This window comes from Anabrus simplex, chromosome 5 (genome assembly GCF_040414725.1).
Source record: "Anabrus simplex isolate iqAnaSimp1 chromosome 5, ASM4041472v1, whole genome shotgun sequence".
Lineage (NCBI taxonomy): Eukaryota > Metazoa > Arthropoda > Insecta > Orthoptera > Tettigoniidae > Anabrus > Anabrus simplex.
In genome coordinates, this window is record NC_090269.1 from 366692880 (window position 1) to 366712088 (window position 19209).

At 39.7% G+C, this 19209-nt stretch overlaps 1 protein-coding gene across 3 annotated transcripts in view; it reads right to left on the reverse strand.

Moving 5' to 3' along the window:
* Nucleotides 1-19209, reverse strand: part of fdl (fused lobes) — a 244060-nt gene that overhangs the window by 16011 nt on the left and 208840 nt on the right. For all 3 annotated transcript variants that reach the window (XM_067147683.2, XM_067147684.2, XM_067147685.2), the window contains one exon: nt 8225-8434. In XM_067147683.2, the coding sequence (XP_067003784.2) occupies nt 8225-8434 (210 nt within the window). The remainder of the gene's footprint in view (nt 1-8224; nt 8435-19209) is intronic.

Consider the following 19209-nt stretch of genomic DNA (forward strand, 5'->3'; position numbering starts at 1 on the left):
TGGAATTGGACAGTGAATTAATACTTTTAGAGGTACAAACGTACCCGTGCCTTTACGATACAAAGGTCCAATAATTCAAAAGCAGAGACATGAAGAAAGATGCATGGTTATCAGTAACGAACACTGTGCTGGGTAAGACGTTCTGTTTCTTTTGCTGATAGCATTTATCAGCAAAGAGAAAAGCATTTCAGATTAGTTATGTAATACTCGAACATTTCCCTTGATTGTCTTTCCGTGTATTGTCTAGGAGCACAAATTAATGACCTGCCACGTATTATACGTATTTGACGACGACGAAAAACCGACGCAGCACATAATGCAACCACGGTGTTACTATTTAATGGGTATCATTCCATATGCAGAGCAATGGTTATGTTTTGCTACATTACAATAAACAACCCAACCTCATGGCCTACCAAGCAACTCAGCCCGAAGGCCTGCAGATTACGAGGTGTCGTGTGGTCAGCACAACGAATCCTCCGGCCGTTATTCTTGGCGCTCTAGACCGGGGCCGCTATCTCAGCGTCAGATAGCTCCTCAATTCTTATCGTGTAGGCTGAGTGGATCTCGAACCAGCCCTCACATCCACGTAAAATCCCTGACCTGGCCGAGAATCAAACCCGCGGCCTCCGGGTAAAAGGCAGGCACACTACCTCTACACCACGGGGCTAGCATAATAAACAACACACTAATAAAATCACGCCGTGCAAACACGCTAGTGTGGCCATGCGCCCTGTCATCCAGCTGCCTGAAAAATACGGCGTAACGCAGCTTGAGATCACGAAAGTGTGGCCCTAACCTAATACCCCTGTGAAAATCAGTTATTAGATATCCCGTTCATCATTATTGCATGCGGGACGCTTATAAGTAGAAAGTACGGCGCTGATGGGCCACCTGGTATTTACAGTATGCATTGAAAATGAAAACCTACAATATGTTTTCCAGTCTTTGACCGGGTCAGGGATGGGATGAATGAAGCATATATAGGCTATTGGTACGATGGAGTCGCCACTCCCAAAGTGATGTATGAATGACTGATAAATGCTATGAAATGATAATGGAGAGTGTTGCTGGAATGAAAGATGACAGGGAAAAGCGGAGTACCAGGAGAAAAACCTGTCCCGCCTCCGCTTTGTCCAGCACAAATCTCACATGGAGTGACCGGAATTTAAACCACGGTATCCAGCGGTGAGAAGCCGACGCGCTGCCGTCTGAGCCACGGAGTATTTATGCATTATTGGGTTATATAAAATATTCGAGAACTCCATATCCTCGACTCCGATTACGTTTCCATATTGCGTACGTCGCAGTTTGGTTTCTAATATTCGACCGCATTCATGGAATTTCTCCTCATGACGCTAATCTTCACAGTTTAGTCTCACTGTAGCCCGCAATCTAACAATCCAAGACACGCACTCGTACTGCATCTCTGCTCGTCAGTGAAGATACAGCATGCCGCTCAGGTAACTGCTGAGTTTTGCAACAGACCACCGTTTCTTCGATGCACGATCGATGTTCTAAGCATGTCTTAGTGCGCTTTAGAGATTTCAAGGACAGGAGTGTCCCTTCTAAGCAAGAAACACCCACCATGTCACTAAGGTAGACTATGTACTCACGTTTCGGACCAATTTAACCAATTGGTTTAAAATTTGTACAGTGAAATGATTACATTTAAGAACGGTGTTTGCACTAAAAAACACACATAATCTATTGCATGTTAACATTACTAATTGATAAAAATTTCAAAATTTGTTCATACATTTTCAAAAACCATACCTTCCTGGAAATAGTTAAGTTGCAATTATTTTTGCACAGAACTGATACCAACAATACATAAAATGGGCTGATCTGAACAGAACAAACACATAAAAATTGATAATTTTTGGAAATATTTTGTATTAAATTCAAAATTTTTAACACTTTTAGAAAAGTCTCTTATGATACTTTCTTATTTATTAAATACAGTATATTGAGTTCAAACCACTTTATGTTTAATAAGTCCAACTTTTTGGCTTAACGGTCAGCATTGAGGCCTTTGGTTCAGAGGGTCCCGGGTTCGATTACCGGTCGGGTCGTGGATCTTAATCGCGTCTGATTCATTCCTCTGGATCGAGGACTGGAAGATTGCCCCAACACTCTCCTGCTCATATTCAGACAGGACATCGCACTACCATCCACCAAAGAAACACGCAATAGAATAGTAATTACATCCCTCCATATAGGGTTGGCGTCAGGAAGGGCATCCAATCGTAAAACATGGTTAAATCCACATGTGCGACATAGCTTGAACCCCTAACCATATAGTTGTGGGAAAAGCGATAGAATAGGACTATTCTATAGTTAATAAGCTTCAAGTTGACATATCAATGCATTGTAGGCCTATAACTTAAAACGAATTGAGGACACTATATATTATGAGAACTGTCGAGAAATTGCATGTGTAGTGAAAAGAGCCTGACTAAGTTCCTGAACTGGAGAGTCGTGCTTGCAGTAACTTCTTAGTGTCAAAAAGTAGAGAGCATAGACCTTAGTAGGTTACTGCAAAATTTAAAAAACTGAAGAATGACTTATCTGCTTCTTCACCGCGATGAGTGAAATATAAATGTTAGCATTCGCCATATAGGCCTACAGTGACTCTCATAATTATTCGGACACGTAAATTATAGCCTTTACTACACACAGGCCCTATGCTCCAGAGAAAATATTGTACACGCAAACTAGTTTCTGACAGAACCCAGTTTGACAGATTCAACACGGCGTTGAAATTAGTACTTTTACTAAACAGGAGAGAACCTTTGGGACAAACTTGATAAAGAAATAAGAAAAACAACAACTACATCTAGAAAACATTTGAATAACCGACTTCAAGAAGAGTAGCAGAAGATATCTCCCGACTACACCAGGAAATTGGTGGAGAGCATGCCAAGTGGACTCAGGGAAGTAATTAAAATGAACGGAAAGACAACCAGGCGCTAAACTTTTCGGATCATAAGTAAAAAGGAGTCGGAATAATTTTGTGCAATATTGGTTTTGGTTTCATTTCTTTTTTTAATTACTATATTTAGATTTACAGTGTTTATTAGAAGAATGATGGTTGTTTAGTTTCTATATTCCTTACAGAAACTTGTATTCAATTTATATCAGTGATTTATTATTACTGAAATCACTAATATAAAGGAAAATGTAATACATCATGTCTGTCTGAATAATTATGCGAGTCACTGTAGTACCTAAACATGAAATATGACAGCTCAGAAATAGTGTTTTGCACAACTGTTATTTTGTACAATTTCTTGATACAGCTAATCTGACCTTTCCTTTTTGGACCCCATTTACTACTACTACTACTACATATTATGCATGCTATACTGGACCCCGTAAGGTTGATACACAACCGTATAGCTATCAAATGATGTAGCCTAGTTCACAAACGTTACGTTAACTCCTCACCCCACTACCGACCGACAAGTGCGATTCACGAACAGAACTTCCCATTATCAACTCCAGGATGCGCCGTAGTCAGCACTGTATGCCAGACGACCCACCATGCCTAGATGTATAAATGGTCATATGATATTCGTGAATGAAATGGAGAATACATGTAAAATTGAAATTCATAATTTCATAAAAAGAAGTGAGCAGATAGGGAATACTTCCTAGGAAGGTAAAAACTCCAGAACCTTCAACGCAGGCAAGCCTTTCTACGCAGTTACTCTGCATATTGCATAACACTGCGCCTACAGCAATCTACTAACAACTTCAATGGTAGATGAATGGCATATTCAAGAGAAATATTTCAGTAAACACACGATACATAATTCCAAATGCTCTTGTTTACATACTACATTTGAGTCGAGAACAATAATAATCATCTGTATCTTCACAACTTAGTGTTTCACAATCAATCCAAGATGTGATATCTTGAGGAAGAGTAGACACTATGAAATTCTAAGTGTATATTATTCCCTGTGCTTGTTTCAATAATAATAATAATAATAATAATAATAATAATAATAATAATAATAATAATAATAATAATAATAATAATAATAATAATAATAATTGTACCGGGTGGTACACCTCCCCGTCGCTAATTCAAACCTTGCGCCAGTTGAAACTCCTCTACTGGAGGAAGTCTGAACTTTATCTAATGTGTTGATTTTCAAGTTTCTCAGAAGATGTCACTACTTGGAAATTTTGAAGTTTCTGAACTGGGTCGTTTTCGACGTATTTTTGTTTTGCCTGTAGTAAGAAGTGTGAACATTCTCTTCCAGAGGACACTACTGAAGAACTACAATGGTGCACCCTAGTGCGAAGTGAAAGAACTGTTTTTTTTTGGAGAAGTCTTGATTTCAAAAGTTTGTTTCTTGTTAAATTTCTTTCCGTCATTGTTTAAGTTGTTTTGAATTTAGCCAATCCCGAATTTCTCGAATTAATTTTCCACCAATTATGTGTTTCTTCTTCATCTTGTGTAGGGGTTTTCTTGGTTAGCCAATAAAATTCTTGTGGGAGGGTGTCATCATTCCTGAAACGCCTCGAACTTTCCGCGAGAGTATATAAACTATTGATTTTAGGGTCTCTGCGCCACTTCTGTAACATCTTTCAGTGTGTAAAGTACGTAGCAGGGGGCGGGAAGCGCCTCTTTCTTCGGGCAGCAGTTCATCCACAAGGTAATGGCCGTTTAATAACTTCTTTTCTTGCTAGCTCAGCAGTTTAACTCTCGGGGCAGGTCCGAAGCCTTACCATGTAACTTTCCCTTAAAATCTAAAAACACTTGGTATCTATTCTATCTTTTCAAACTACAAATTGGGATAGAGAGTGCTTAACCCTCTCGAGCTCCCACTCATATTGCATTGAGGTGAACTTATTTTCTCAACCGTTTCGTCCTTAACGTAATGTAAATTGTCTCCTTTTATAAGTCACCTCTTTAGTATGGGATTAGCCCTTGCATTAGCGGCCTAGTGCCAAGTAGGTTTTACTAAAGTGTTTGGAGTGCTGTACGCCTCCTATCAAATTGATAATTTGAGGCCATGTCATTGTACTGTTTCTTTAGTGAATACGCCTCAGTAGGTTGGGAATTTTTACCCCTGTGTTTATGTCCTTAGAGGACAGCTTGAACGTGGAGTTTGGTGTGGCCTTTGATAGGCTTAAACTTTGAGAGCGGATTGCTCTTTTGAAATTGATTTTGGGTGCCTCGAGGAGGCTTTATTTTGTAATTGGGAGCAAGTGCTCCTGAACATGATTGGGGTCTTCTGCCCCTTTGTCGAATCTTGTTTTTGGGTAAAGTTGGGCTAATTGCTCAAGAATTGTGAGTCCGGGGCTCGAAGCCCAAATCCCGTGAATACTGTAATTGTACATTTGTTGCCTTGCTACTCTGTACCTGCCAATCTTGTTATTTCTTGATTTTGCTAAGAAAATATAACCTTGTTAAATTTTTATCTTAACTTTAATTTCGTATTTTGAGACCTGTTCACCCCCGCACCTTCTTTCACCTCTGCTGTTCCACAGATACCTGGGAACAATAATAATAATAATAATAATAATAATAATAATAATAATAATAATAATAATAATAATAATAATAATAATAATAATAAACAACCCGTATGTTAACAATTTTCTAGGGTAACTATTCGGTATTCTTTCAGAATTAAAATGATCAAATCATACCAACAAACAACTCAGCTATTGCTTGCTTCCAACTAAAATATCAGCCTAAACATTCTATTTGTTGCGCAAAATGCAGTAGTATTTTAACAATCATTAGTTACACTGCTGACCATCACTTTCCCTTACTATCAGCTTTGAAACTAAAAAATGCTGCCACAATATGGCAGGGCAGCTAACCACGACTCGATGCAGTAAGAGTGACCCCGTCGCTGGCGTTATCCACTGGCTGGAGAGTGTGTTGAAACTAGCACTATGAATGCACGCTTCTTCTGAGACGCCATCTGTTCGGGCTCACACTCTAAGAGCTTGAAGTCTCCATAGTAACAGCTCTATGTAGCTGCGAGATCATCTCTCGATGATTAGAGAAAATTAATAATTAATGTTACATTTTAACTAAAGGAAAATAATAAAAATAATTGCAAATGATACAAGTTAATTCTCGATAGTCCTGAGTTACGTGCTGGTGCCCGGTAGCACGTATTTTGCCGTCGCCACTGATAAAAACGATACAATCAGAAAGTGGTGGGAGTTGGGTAGCATTGCAGTGGAATGACTGTGACATAGAAGGGACGACGACAATTATGATGATGATGATGATGATGATTATAATAATAATAATAATCGTATAGTAATAGCTGCCATGGTGAAGGCTTCCTGAATTAGTGCCATCCAGATGGCCTGCTAACCAATTTTAACTTTACGACTGTACCGCTTTCTAACAACTAATGCCAAAATCTACTGGAACGGATACTATGGCTATCGGGCGGTGATAAATGACTTCGTTATTTGTTTCTATCACCAAGACGACTTCGGTTTGTACCCCAGACGGCTTCGGTTTGTATCCCAGAAAATGAATACGAAATATCTGAAATCAACTCACGTTGTTGTAAAATGGATTCCATGTGAAACTATGTCTCATTGCTAGACCTTCTGACTATTTTGTAACTCTTCATCATAGCATGAAAACTGTCTAATCACACACAAAAATAAGCATTTCCCAACACAGATATCGAGATGTGCAACATTAATTCATGTCAGGCTGTTTACTGTATGAAAAGAGTTATTACTCCATAAAACAGTAAGTGCAGCGCGGTGTGGCTTGCAGAACTATGCGTCCCACTAACGACTTTTAAGGTTTTGTAGACAGCGAGGTGCCGCAATTTTGCCCGCAGGAGGTCTTTTGCGTGCCATTAAATCTACAGATACCGAGCTCAATAGCTGCAGTCGCTTAAGTGTGGCCAGTGTCCAGTATTCGAGAGATAGTAGGTTCGAACCCCACTGTCGGCAGCTCTGAAAATGGTTTTCCGTGGTTTCCCATTTTCACACCAGGCAAATTCTGGGGCTGTACCTTAATTAAGGCCACGGCCGCTTCCTTCCCACTCCTAGTCCTTCCCTGTCCCATCGTCGCCATATGACCTAACAGTGTCGGTGCGACGTAAAGCAACTAGCAAAAAAAAAAAAAAAATCTACAGACACGCGGGCTACGTCAGGGGCCATCCATATGATATGAGGAGTAGCGGGGGTGGTGGCGGTCTGTGACAAAAGTGAACGATAATTTGGGGAAGGGGGATTTGTACAAAAATTTGTATGTTCGTAAGACTTTCCCTTATTACCTGACTTGCAAAATCCAAATGAACTCTCTTTTTGGGAATTACCTTATACGTTTTTATTTTGTATAAATATAAACAAGTCTGCCTTCTTTCTCCTTCTTAGTTGTTCACATTCTTCTCTATTGGAAAAGAGTTTATAGAGAAGTCTGACAAATACATATCCTCATAGTTATAAATTATGAAGGACAAAATGTATCTTCACAATATCCTTCGTTAGAAAATTCGCACCATTTTGCGTTATACATTGCCTAAAATGCCTGCATTAAATCTCACATTTACAATTAAGTTCATAACTTCACAGTTCGGTAAGAAGATTTCCGAAAGCATATCGAAACCAACACTAAGCTTATGTGTCAAGAATTCTCTCATTCGTTTTTGTTAGGTTGGTACTACTTCTCAGTCATATTGATTGATCTTTACATTTTCCCAGACAAGGGGAGGAGGTAATTTATATAATAATAATAAAATAATAATAACAATAATAATAATTATTATAACGATAATAATGCTATTTGCTTTACGTCCCACTAACGAATTTTAAAGTTTTGTAGACGACGAGGTGCCAAATTTTGTTATTTTAGGCTACGTGCCAGTAAATCTACAGACACGAGGCTGACGTATTTGAGCACCTTCAAATACAATCGGACTGAACCAAGATCGAACTTTCCAAGTTGGAGTCAGAAGGCCAGAGCCTCAGCAGTCTGAGCCACTCAGCCGGACGGTAATTCATTTCAGACGTTCACTTAGGGGAGGGGATATTTAAAAGGGTTACGTGTTACAATGGGTGGGAGGGGTTACATTTTATGGATTTTTTTGCGGATGTATTTTATGGATGACCACTTACAGAAATCCATGGTACCGCACAATCGCCGTACAGTGTTCATATTTCAGTATTCAAACAATCTCTGGATACAGCATGGAAGAAGTATTTATATCTCACATACCTGTACGGTAAATGCATTGGGGTCAAGTCTTCCCGTATTTGTAAGTTCGCTCGACCATACTACAACTGTACTTGGCGGGTTGTTGCCGTAAGCTGCTCTCAGCTCGCTGAGTGCTCGCTCTTCGAACAGTAACCACTTGTCCATGAAGCTAACAGTCTCAGCAGTGCTGTCGTCATCCCACAGCTCACTTCGCCAGCAGTCCATGTTCACCTGAAACACAAAATATTAAAGATTATTTTTTTTCAATACGTATTTTCGGTACTAATATAAGAGTAGAGTGGAAATAATTTCATTATTATTGCTATTATTATAAGCTTATTGGAGTACACACATGTTGCACAAGTTCATTAAACCCTAGATAGATATAAAAACAACATAAAAACTCAAAACCCTCAAAATACAACACTAAAAACTTGAGTGAATGCCTAGTACTGAATTACAAGTTAAATAAATTCGACCGAGCTCGATAGCTGCAGTCGCTTAAGTGTGACCAGTATCCAGTATTCGGGAGATAGTGGGTTCGAACCCCACTGTCGGCAGCCCTGAAGATGGTTGTCCGTAGTTTTCCATTTTCATACCAGGCAAACGCTGGGGCTGCACCTTAATTAAGGCCACGGACGCTTTATGTCGACGATGGGACAGGAAAGGCCTAGAAGTGGGCAGGAAGCGGCCGTGGCCTTAATTAAGGTATACCCCAAGGATTTGCCTGGCGTGAAAATGGGAAACCACAGAGAACGATCTTCAGGGCTGCCGACAGTGGGGTTCGGGCCCACTATCTCCCGTATGCAAGCTCATAGCCGAGCGACCCTAACCGCATAGCTAACTCGCCCGGTGATTACGTAGTTTTGTGTACCGGTATGCAGCAGGTGCTTTACTGTCCCACCATCAATCACTCAGATGTATTTTATCAGTGGCAGTTGTCAATATACAATAAGGCAGTACACAATCTTGGTGACAACAACGTTAATATGATTGCTTGGCCTGAAACTGTAGAAAAAAGGGGGTCGGGAGAAGTAAATGCCACGCTATTAAAATATATAACATGTACTTTCAAGCTGTTGATGCTTGGTAGGGATAGAACGCTGGTAGTCTGCTCAGACAGGTGTATAGGACAAAATAACAACTGGAAGACTCTTGCACTGTATCATTATCTTGTAAGCTGTGAATATTACACTTCTGTTGAGCAAATGTTACTTATCTCTGGGCACAGTTTCTTGGATTACGCCCTCATTGAAAGAAACAAGAAAAACTGTGTAGTGTAAGAACCTTCTCTATGGGTTCAAGTGATTGCAACTGCAATGTGTTACTAGACTCGTGAAGATTTCGTGGATATTAGTATCATTGAATCGGGTCTTTGCAAAATCACTATCACTGAAAAAAACACAATATGTGTGCAATAATAATGGAATGGTGTTCTTTCGGGGTCATGATTGCCGACGGTTCTACTGTGTCGCAAGAGTCAACGTCTAACAGCCATGGTATTCTGAAAACGCGGCCAAACATTCTCCAGGGAGAGCCAGTGTGGAGCACTTCCAGCTTAAAGAATCTGCCTATTTTCACAACGAGGAACTGGACGTGTCTGCAGAGAAGAAGAAGGACCTCAATGATATCGGCAAGTATACCCCGTAGAAATACAGACCTTTATAAGGACACTTGAGAACCACTACGGAATAGTTTGTCTTGTGACAGTAACGAACTAGAAATACATTATTATTATTTCATTATTAGGGCATTCATGTGGTAACTGTTGATGTAGGAAGAACTGGTTTGTTATAGGAACTATATAGAACTTCAGTATATAAAACTATCAAAAGTTTGTAACCTACAAGTTGTCCACGAGTTACAAACTTTTTGCAGGGAAAATAACTGTTTTCTTAATTCTTTACAAAATGTAGCAATGTTCGATATTCGTCAATGTAAGGCATTACTGTATTAGGGACGTGATATGCCATTAATGAAACACACAGGATGATTTAAAAACATGTAATTCCGCTTGCAATATATTTTTTTGTCCTGAAAAATTGATCTTCTGCATGTTACAAACTTCTTTCCCGGAGGTATTAAATTACTCACACAATATCGAACTTTAGATGACAGAACCTTACCAGTAAAGTTCTAAGCTGAACTATTTTACATAGGGTTTTTCGCAGGCACATCTCGCTATAAAGAGGGACCAAGTTTGTTCGTATTTAATAGGTAATCTCAGTAACCACTGGAACGATTTTGAAAGTTCTTTCACCATTTGAAAGATAATAACATTCCTGTGAATACAGGCTATGTATCATCCCAGAATATGAAAGGGTTACGACGAGGAGCGTGATTGTAGGAAACATTGCAGCAATAAATCTGAATGTTTATGTGTTTGTCGGTCTGTATTTTTAACGTAAACACTACTTGACTGATGAAGTTCAAATTTTTTCCACGCTATCTATTAATAATAATAATAATAATAATAATAATAATAATAATAATAATAATAATAATAATAATAATAATAATAATGTCATTTGCTTTAAGTCCAACTAAATACTTTTACAGTTTTCGGAGACGCCAAGGTGGCGAAATTTTGCCCCGCAGGGGTTCTTTTACGTGTCTGTAAATCTACCTACACGAGGCTGACGTATATAAACACCTTCAACTAACACCGGACTCAGCCAGTATCGAACCTGCCAAGTTGGGGGGCAGAAGGCCAGCGCCTTAACCGTCTGAGCAATTCAACCCGGCTGTAGTAATAGAAAACATGAAGGAAGTCAGAGGAAAACGTACGCCTGGGATCCTTATAATTGAATACGCAGCCAGAACGCTTAGTCCTATTGAACAACAGAGCACACCAAATGTGCATTAAATTCGATTTTCCAGAAAAATCGTTATAAGAGTTTTGGAGGAAAATGTTTTACTTTGTTTTGGCGCATCCTTTATCCTTGTCCTGGTTTCTTTTACGTAAAATCTACTTAATGGACCATGATCAAATTTGACAAACACACAGCTCGAACCTTTGGTTAACATAATATATGTTACTTACTATCACGTGTGTCTTAAGGGGGACGTTCAGGGAAGTAAAATGTGAATCAAGTCATAGGTAAATGTTCGTCTAGGACACATAAAAGTGAACACCCCGCCTAAACAGTTAGTCTTATTAAATAATGGAGTCAGCGGGCTTGCTTTCGAGACTGGCAGTAGGCAAGGAGGGGGGCGGGCTACCATTGCAATGAAAAATCCGAAGCCCGGATTTCACATGAGAAACTACGTTTGGTGACCTCCCCGTCATGTTTTCGGGTAACACTAATATATATTAGTTCACCTAGAATGTCGTATACAATGTAGAATTCCGTAGAGAAGTACGGGTTCATCAGAAACAGAGTGGTTGTCAGGGCTCCAAAAGGAAACTCATTCGAGAAGACAGAATGGCTGCCCGGGTTACAAAAAAAAGGAACGCATTCGAGAGGACTGAGTACGCTGTCAGCATTCCAAAAGCAAACGAATTCCAGAGGACAGAGTGGTTGTCGGGATTCCAAAAACAAACGCATTCCAGAGGACAGAGTTCTTGTCAGGATTCTAAAAAGAATCGCTTTCGACTGGACAGAGTGGTTGTCAGGATACCAAAAAGAATTCCATTCAACTGGAGGATTCCGAACGAAACGTCTTCAAGAACATAAAGTGGTTATCAGGGTTCCAGAAAGTCCGGCTCCACGGCTAACTGCTTAGCGTACTGGCCTTTGGTCACAGGGGTTCCGGGTTCGATTCCCGGCAGGGTCGGGAATTTTAACCATCATTGGTTAATTTTGCTGGCACGAGGACTGGTTGTATGTGTCGTCTTCATCATCATTTCATCCTCATCACGACGCACAGGTCGCCTACGGCGTCAAATCAAAAGACCTGCACCTGGCGAGCCTAACATGCCCCTGGACACTTCCGGCACTAAAAGCCATATGCCATTTCATTTCAGGGTTCCAGAGAGATCAGAATCACCACTGCCGAGCGTCAAAACGATTATCAGGAGCGTCTCACCGAGCGCCATGAGGATAGTTCCGCTCAACTTGAAATATATACTGCCCCAGTGGTTGAAAAATGTCATATTCAAAATTAAATGCTTCTTCCCCTTCCCCTTTTCCCATATTTATGGAGTCGCGCGTGCGAACTGTGCCGCACATGTGAATTTGACCTGCTTTTCGACCGAATGTCCTTCCTGACTTCAACACTATGTGGAGGGATGTAATAACTATTGCGTGTTTCTGTGGTGGTTGGTAGTACGGTGTGTTGTCTGAATATGAGCGGAGAGTGTTAGGACAAACAGGAACACGCAGTCCCCCAGCCAGAAGAATGAATCAAAAGCTATTAAAATCCCTGAGCCAGTTTGAGTGTCTCAGACGGTTGACGCGCTGGCCTTCGGCCCCAACATGGCACTTTCGATCGGGGGTATTTGGAGGTGGTCAAATAATTCACCCCCGTGTCAGTAGATTTTCTGGCACGCAAAAGAACTCCTGCGAGAAAAATTCCGGCACCTTGGTGCCTCAGAAAACCATCAGAAGTGGTTAATGGGACGTAAAAACAATAACATTGTCCTGAAAATCCCTGATAGGCCGGAAATCGAACCTGGGATCCTCTGAACTAAAATCCTCAATGTTGAACACTTAGCTAAGGAATCAGGCTCAAATCCCATACCAACTAGACCCTTTATATCGAAAATACCCATAACGTGGTAGGTACTCTAGTCCATACTTGCAATCATGACCCCGAAAGAACTCCATTCCATTATTATTGCTTTGTTCTTGAAGGCTGATTGAACCTCACAACCTTGTGCTTCAAAAGGAGGGGAATTATCTTCTCTAAATGTTTCGACTTACTAATGTAGAATCGAAATCATGCATTTCCAATCAAAACAAGCACATCTATGCTACCTCAACTAGACAGCCTCTAGTACTAGAGAGCGAGTAATAAACCTCGTGAAAAAAAGACATCTTATGTTCGTAACAGCCTCTGCAACAGTTATCACTTTATACGCACCATAAACACAACAATATGTTCCGCTATAATTCTGCTAAGCAGGTGCTATCCAGAGTAATACTTCTTTGCAGCAAAGACATTTTTTACTCCCCTCGGTCATCAATTTAACAAGCTACTTCACTGCATCGATGTTCTCACTCTGCTCTTGTTTGCATCAGTGGAACACGCACAGTTAAACATGTACTAATGTGACATCTGATATTGTAAATCTCTCTACAAGAGAACTGCTTTATCGAACGGAAGTTCTTCGCGAGTGGCATACAAAATAGTCGAGTGACAACCAAACTTCCTAATTCTTGCCCGAGGGGAATTCCATTCCTCGGGATAAAGTGGTTGTGAAGGAAGGGCTGTAAGTGTGGATTACTGGTATGAAATGAAATGTCGTATGGCTTTTAGTGCCGGGATATCCCACGACGGGTTCGGCTCGCCAGGTGCAGGTCTTTCTATTTGACTCCCGTAGGCGACCTGTGACTGGTATGATAAGAAAGGAGTACGATCATGCGCTGTGATCATAGTTTGTCTGTTTGTTCTTTCTTTCCTTTACGTCACACCGACACAGAGAGGTCTTCTGGTGACGATGGGATGGGAAAGGACTAGGAATGGGAAGGAAGCAGCCGTGTCCCGAATTAAGGTACAGCCCTACCATTTGCCTGATATGAAAATGGGAAGCCACGGAAAAGTATCTTCAGGGCTGCCGACAGTAGGGTTCGAACCCACTACCTCCTGGATGCAAGCTCACAGCTGCGCGACCCTAATAGCATGGACAACTCGCCCGGCGTGATCATAGTTTGGACGTAATTTAAGTAATAGTAATTGAATTTCTTGTAACGAATATTTTCTTATTATTTTTTATAAATAGAACAGATTACTCTTCTCCCTCAATCCTAGATCGCCAGAAACTGAGGAGACAGTGTTCACTTCATTGGCACAAACTGACAAACCAACGCACAACAAACAAACCTAATTTGAAAGGAACACACTACGGAGTACGTATCAATGAACAGAAATACTACAAACTAGAAAATATGCAATGTGTAATGAACGCTAACAAAACTGAACAAATATTAAAAGACAACAAGATACTAAAATTACAATTAGTTATTGACGATCTTATTCATTATTGGCTTTGACTCCATACTATTCCATACTTGTGAGTCGAAATTTGTGTTTTGTACAAACATTCTTTTACAAACTTACTATTATTATTATTATTATTATTATTATTATTATTATTAATATTATTATTATTATTATTATTATTATTATTATTATTATTATTATTATTTTTTGCTAGGGGCTTTACGTCGCACCGACACAGATAGGTCTTATGACGACGATGGGATAGGAAAGGTCTAGGAGTTGGAAGGAAGCGTCCGTGGCCTTAATTAAGGTACAGCCCCAGCATTTGCCTGGTGTGAAAATGGGAAACCACGGAAAACCATCTTCAGGGCTGCCGATAGTGGGATTCGAACCTACTATCTCCCGGATGCAAGCTCAGAGCCGCGCGCCTCTACGCGCATGGCCAACTCACCCGGTATTATTATGATTATTATTATTATTATTATTATTATTATTATTATTATTATTAACCGATACAGAGATGATACTTGAGATTAGTTGAGATTAGTATTTTTCTTTTTACTGTACAAAATGTAAATGTAACTTTTACTCGTATTTTTTGAAAATCGAATTATAATCATAACATTCTAGTAATCGCTACATTTTAGCATTAAGCATGGAAGTAGAGGAAAATGTATCTTACGCTTTTTATGTTTTCTTTTTATTAGATGGTGTGTATTATTCGATAGGGGCTGCCTGGCCGAGGCGGTAAAGGCGTGCTCGGATCGCCCGGAAGGACGTGGGTTTGAATCCCCGTCAGGAAGTCGTAAAATTGAGGAAACGAGATTTCCACTTCCGGAGGTGCATATGCCCTGAGGTTCACTCAGCCTACACCAAAATTGAGTACCAGGTTAATTCCTGGGGGCAAAGGCGGCCGGGCGTAGAGCTAATCACTCTACCCCATCACGCGCCTAGGTTAACAATGGTGGAAGCCTTTACCTTCCACTCCTCCAAGGGCCTTCATGGCCTGTACGGAGGTGACTTTGCTTTGCTTTGTATTCTTCGATACATTTAAGTTAAAATGCAAAGATGTACTTTTCCCAAATGGGTCGATTCTTAGGGATGACAATTTGAAGGATCATTTTCTGGCTTTACGACACAGATAGGTCTTAACGGTGACGATGGCATAGGGAAGGGCTAAAAGTGGGACGGAAGTGGCCGTGGTCTTAATTAACACTGTTTTAGGCACGTTCGAAAAGTAGCATCAGTGCTCCCGTCGTACCTGAACGATCCATAAATTCAGTCTATCTACACAACCCCTATATAATTTGTGGAAGATAGAAACCAACATAAAATACACTTCAAAGTTTATCTGCAACATATCCATTCAAATATTGAGAAAGGACACTGGCGTATTTGACACAAGTTAAACTAATTATCTGCTTTCTTTCACTGTCTTAAAGATCCTGAGATCGTAATATTAATGATTAGTCAAACAACTCACTGAACACTGACAGAACAAACTAGAGGGAAAAATATTCTGGACGTGGGCTGATAAAACAAGGTGAGGTCTATAGAGAAAACAAAATCAAGTATGGTATTAGTGATCATGAAGCTGTTTTTGTCTTAGTTAAATATAAATGTGATAGGAATGAAAGCCTTAAAAGTAGGACTATTAGACAGTACCATATGGCTGATAAAACAGGCATGAGGGAGTTTAAAAAAAGTAAATACGATCGGTGTGAAACGGTAAATAAAAATGTAAACGGACAATGGGATGGGTTTAAAGCAATTCTTGAGGAATCTTAAAAGAGGTTTGTACCGTTAAATGTGGTAAGGAATGGTAAAGACCCACCTTTATAATAGAGAAACAGACTAAGAAGTAGGTGCAGATTGGAAAGAAATAGAAATGGCTGTGGAATACGGGAGAAATTGAAAGAACTTACAAGGAAATTGAATCTAGCAAAGAAGTCAGCTAAGGATAACATGATGGCAAGCAGAATTGGCAGTCATATAAATTTTAGTGAAAAATGGAAGGGTATGTGTAGGTACGTTAAGGCAGAAACAGGTTCCAAGAAGGACATTCCAGGAATAATAAATGAACAAGGGGAGTGTGTATGTGAAGATATTCAAAAGGCAGAATTATTCAGTCAGCAGTATGTAAAGATTGTTGGTTACGATGATAATGTCTAGATAGAGCAGGTGACTAATGCTAAAGAAGTATTAACATTTAAATATGAAAAAAATGACATTTACAATAAGATACAAAAGTTGAAAACTAGATAATTGGTTGAAATTGATAAGATTTCTGGGGATATACTAAATAGGTAGGGTTATAGTACCATTTCTGAAGTACTTATCTGATTATTGTTTGCATGAAAGAGCTATACTAAATGAATGGAGAGTTGCTATAGTAGCCCCTGTGTATAAAGGAAAGGGTGATAGGCATAAAGCTGAAAATTACAGGCCAGTGAGTTTGACATGCCTTTCATGTACGCATTGGGGAGGCATTCTTTCTGATTATATTAGACATGTTTGCAAAATTAATAACTGGTTCAATAGAAGGCACTTCGAGTTTAGGAAAAGTTATTCCACTGAAGCTCAACTTGTAGGATTCCAGCAAGATATAGCAGATATCTTGGATTACGGAAGTCAAATGGACTGTATCGCTATTGACCTGTCTAGAGCATTTAATAAGATGGATCATGGGAGACTACTGGCAAAAATGAGTGCAATTTGACTAGACAAAAGAGTGACTGAATGTGTTGCTATACTTCCAGAAAATAGATATCAGAGAATTAGAGTAGGCAAGGCTTTATCTGACCCTGTAATAATTAAGAGGGGAATTCCTCAAGACAGTATTATTGGACCTTTGTATTTTCTTATATACATATATAAATGATATGAGTAAAGAAGTGAAATCGGAGAGAAGGGTTTTTGCGGATGATGTTATTCTGTACAGAGTAATAAATAAGTTACAAGATTGTGAGCAACTGCAAAACGACTCGATAATGTACTGAAATGAACAGCAGGCAATGGCATGATGATTAAACGGGGTTAAAATTCAGGTTGTGAGTTTCGCAAGTAGGAAAAGTCATCTCTGTTTTAATTACTGCGTCGATGAGGTGAAAGTTCCTTTTGAGGATCACTGTAAGTATCTAGGTGTTAATATAAGGAAAGATCTTTATTGGGGTAATCACATAAATGGGATTGTAAATAAAGGGTGCAGATCTCTGCACATGGTTATGACGGTATTTAGGGGTTGTATGTAGTAAGGATGTAAAGGAGAGGGCATATAAGTGTCTGGTAAGATCCCAAATAGAGTCTGGTTCCGGTTTATGGGACCCTCACCAGGATTACTTGATTCAAGAACTGGAAAAAATCCAAAGAAAAGCATCCTGATTTGTTCTGAGTAATTTCCGACAAAAGAGTAGGGTTACTAAAATGTTGCAAAGTTTGGGCTGGGAAAACTTGGGAGAAAGAAGGCGAGCTGCTCGACTAAGTGTTATGTTCTGAGTTGTCAGCGGCGAGATGGCGTGGATTGACATTAGTAGACGAATAAGTTTGAGTGGTGTCTTTAAAAGTAGGAAAGATCGCAATATGAAGATAAAGTTGGAATTCAAGAGGACAAAGTGGAAGGGGAGTTAGGGATTGGCATAACTAACCACGGGAGATGTTCAATAAATTTCCAATTTCTTTGAACTCATTTAATTAAAGGCTAGGAAACAACAGATAGGGAATCTGCCACCTGGGAAAGAGCCCTAAATGCAGATCGGTATTGATTGATTGGATATAGTTTTACAAATCATCTTCATTCTCATTTTCAAATTATATTTAGCTGCAAGCACTAGCACAAACAATAATAAGCTAATTCATAGGAAATCAAACACATATTAGAGATAAAGAATATTTTAAAATTTGCTTGCGTGGTATATGTGAGATAATGCTGGCAGCAGCTTGTGACATTTGTATTGCATGAAGGTCACAACATTACTTGATTTCACCGCTTTCGAGACAGGATGCTAGGAGGGGAGATGGACTTCTAGCCTCAAACAAGCTCAAGTTATAGCAAATAAACACAACAGTGAGGTTTGAACGCACAATCTCCAGGAATAAAGATGACAGCTATGTGAACCATACCACGCAGCCACCCGCTTTGTCCGATATTATCAACTTACGTTAAGATATCAACAGGAATCAATAGGCAGCGAGAAGCCGCACAGGTGGACTGGGAAATGCTTGCTTTGTTCACGAGTGGTGGGGATAGAGTGCCCAGTCAGGCAGCGCAGTAAGCATTGTTAGTTGCAAGTGGTGGCGGTGTTGTTGATGTAGATGATGATTGTTGTTCAAAGGGGCCTAACATCTAGGTCATCGCCCCGTAATGGTACCTGATGAGGATAAATGATATAATCATCAAAATTTTAAAATCCATCCACAGACTAGAATTCAAAAGGACGACCATGAAAAATGACTAAATACAATCAACGGATCCGACCAGGTCCAATAATATCACTTAAAACAATGGTATAAACGGAACAAGGGACTGCTTCCAAAGCAAAATCATATAGACTTATAGACAATGCCTGTTGTTCAAGGTCACCAGCCCCTCATAATGGCACTAATCACTTGTAAAGAACACTCATTAATGTGTTCCTCATATAGTGGTACTACTTACAAGTAACGAAAGCTCATGGCGTTTCTCGCATATTCTTCTTTTCCTTCTGCTTTTCCCATACTTGTGGGGTCGCGAATGCGAACCATGTTTTATAGGTGGATTTGATGATGATGCTGTGTGTTTTAAGGGGCCTAACATCTAGGTCATCGGACCCTGATGGTACGAAGTGAAATGACAAATTAAAAGTTCATAATCATCCACTGACCAAAATAAAAACTGGATATGAATTTAAAACAATGAGTGGATC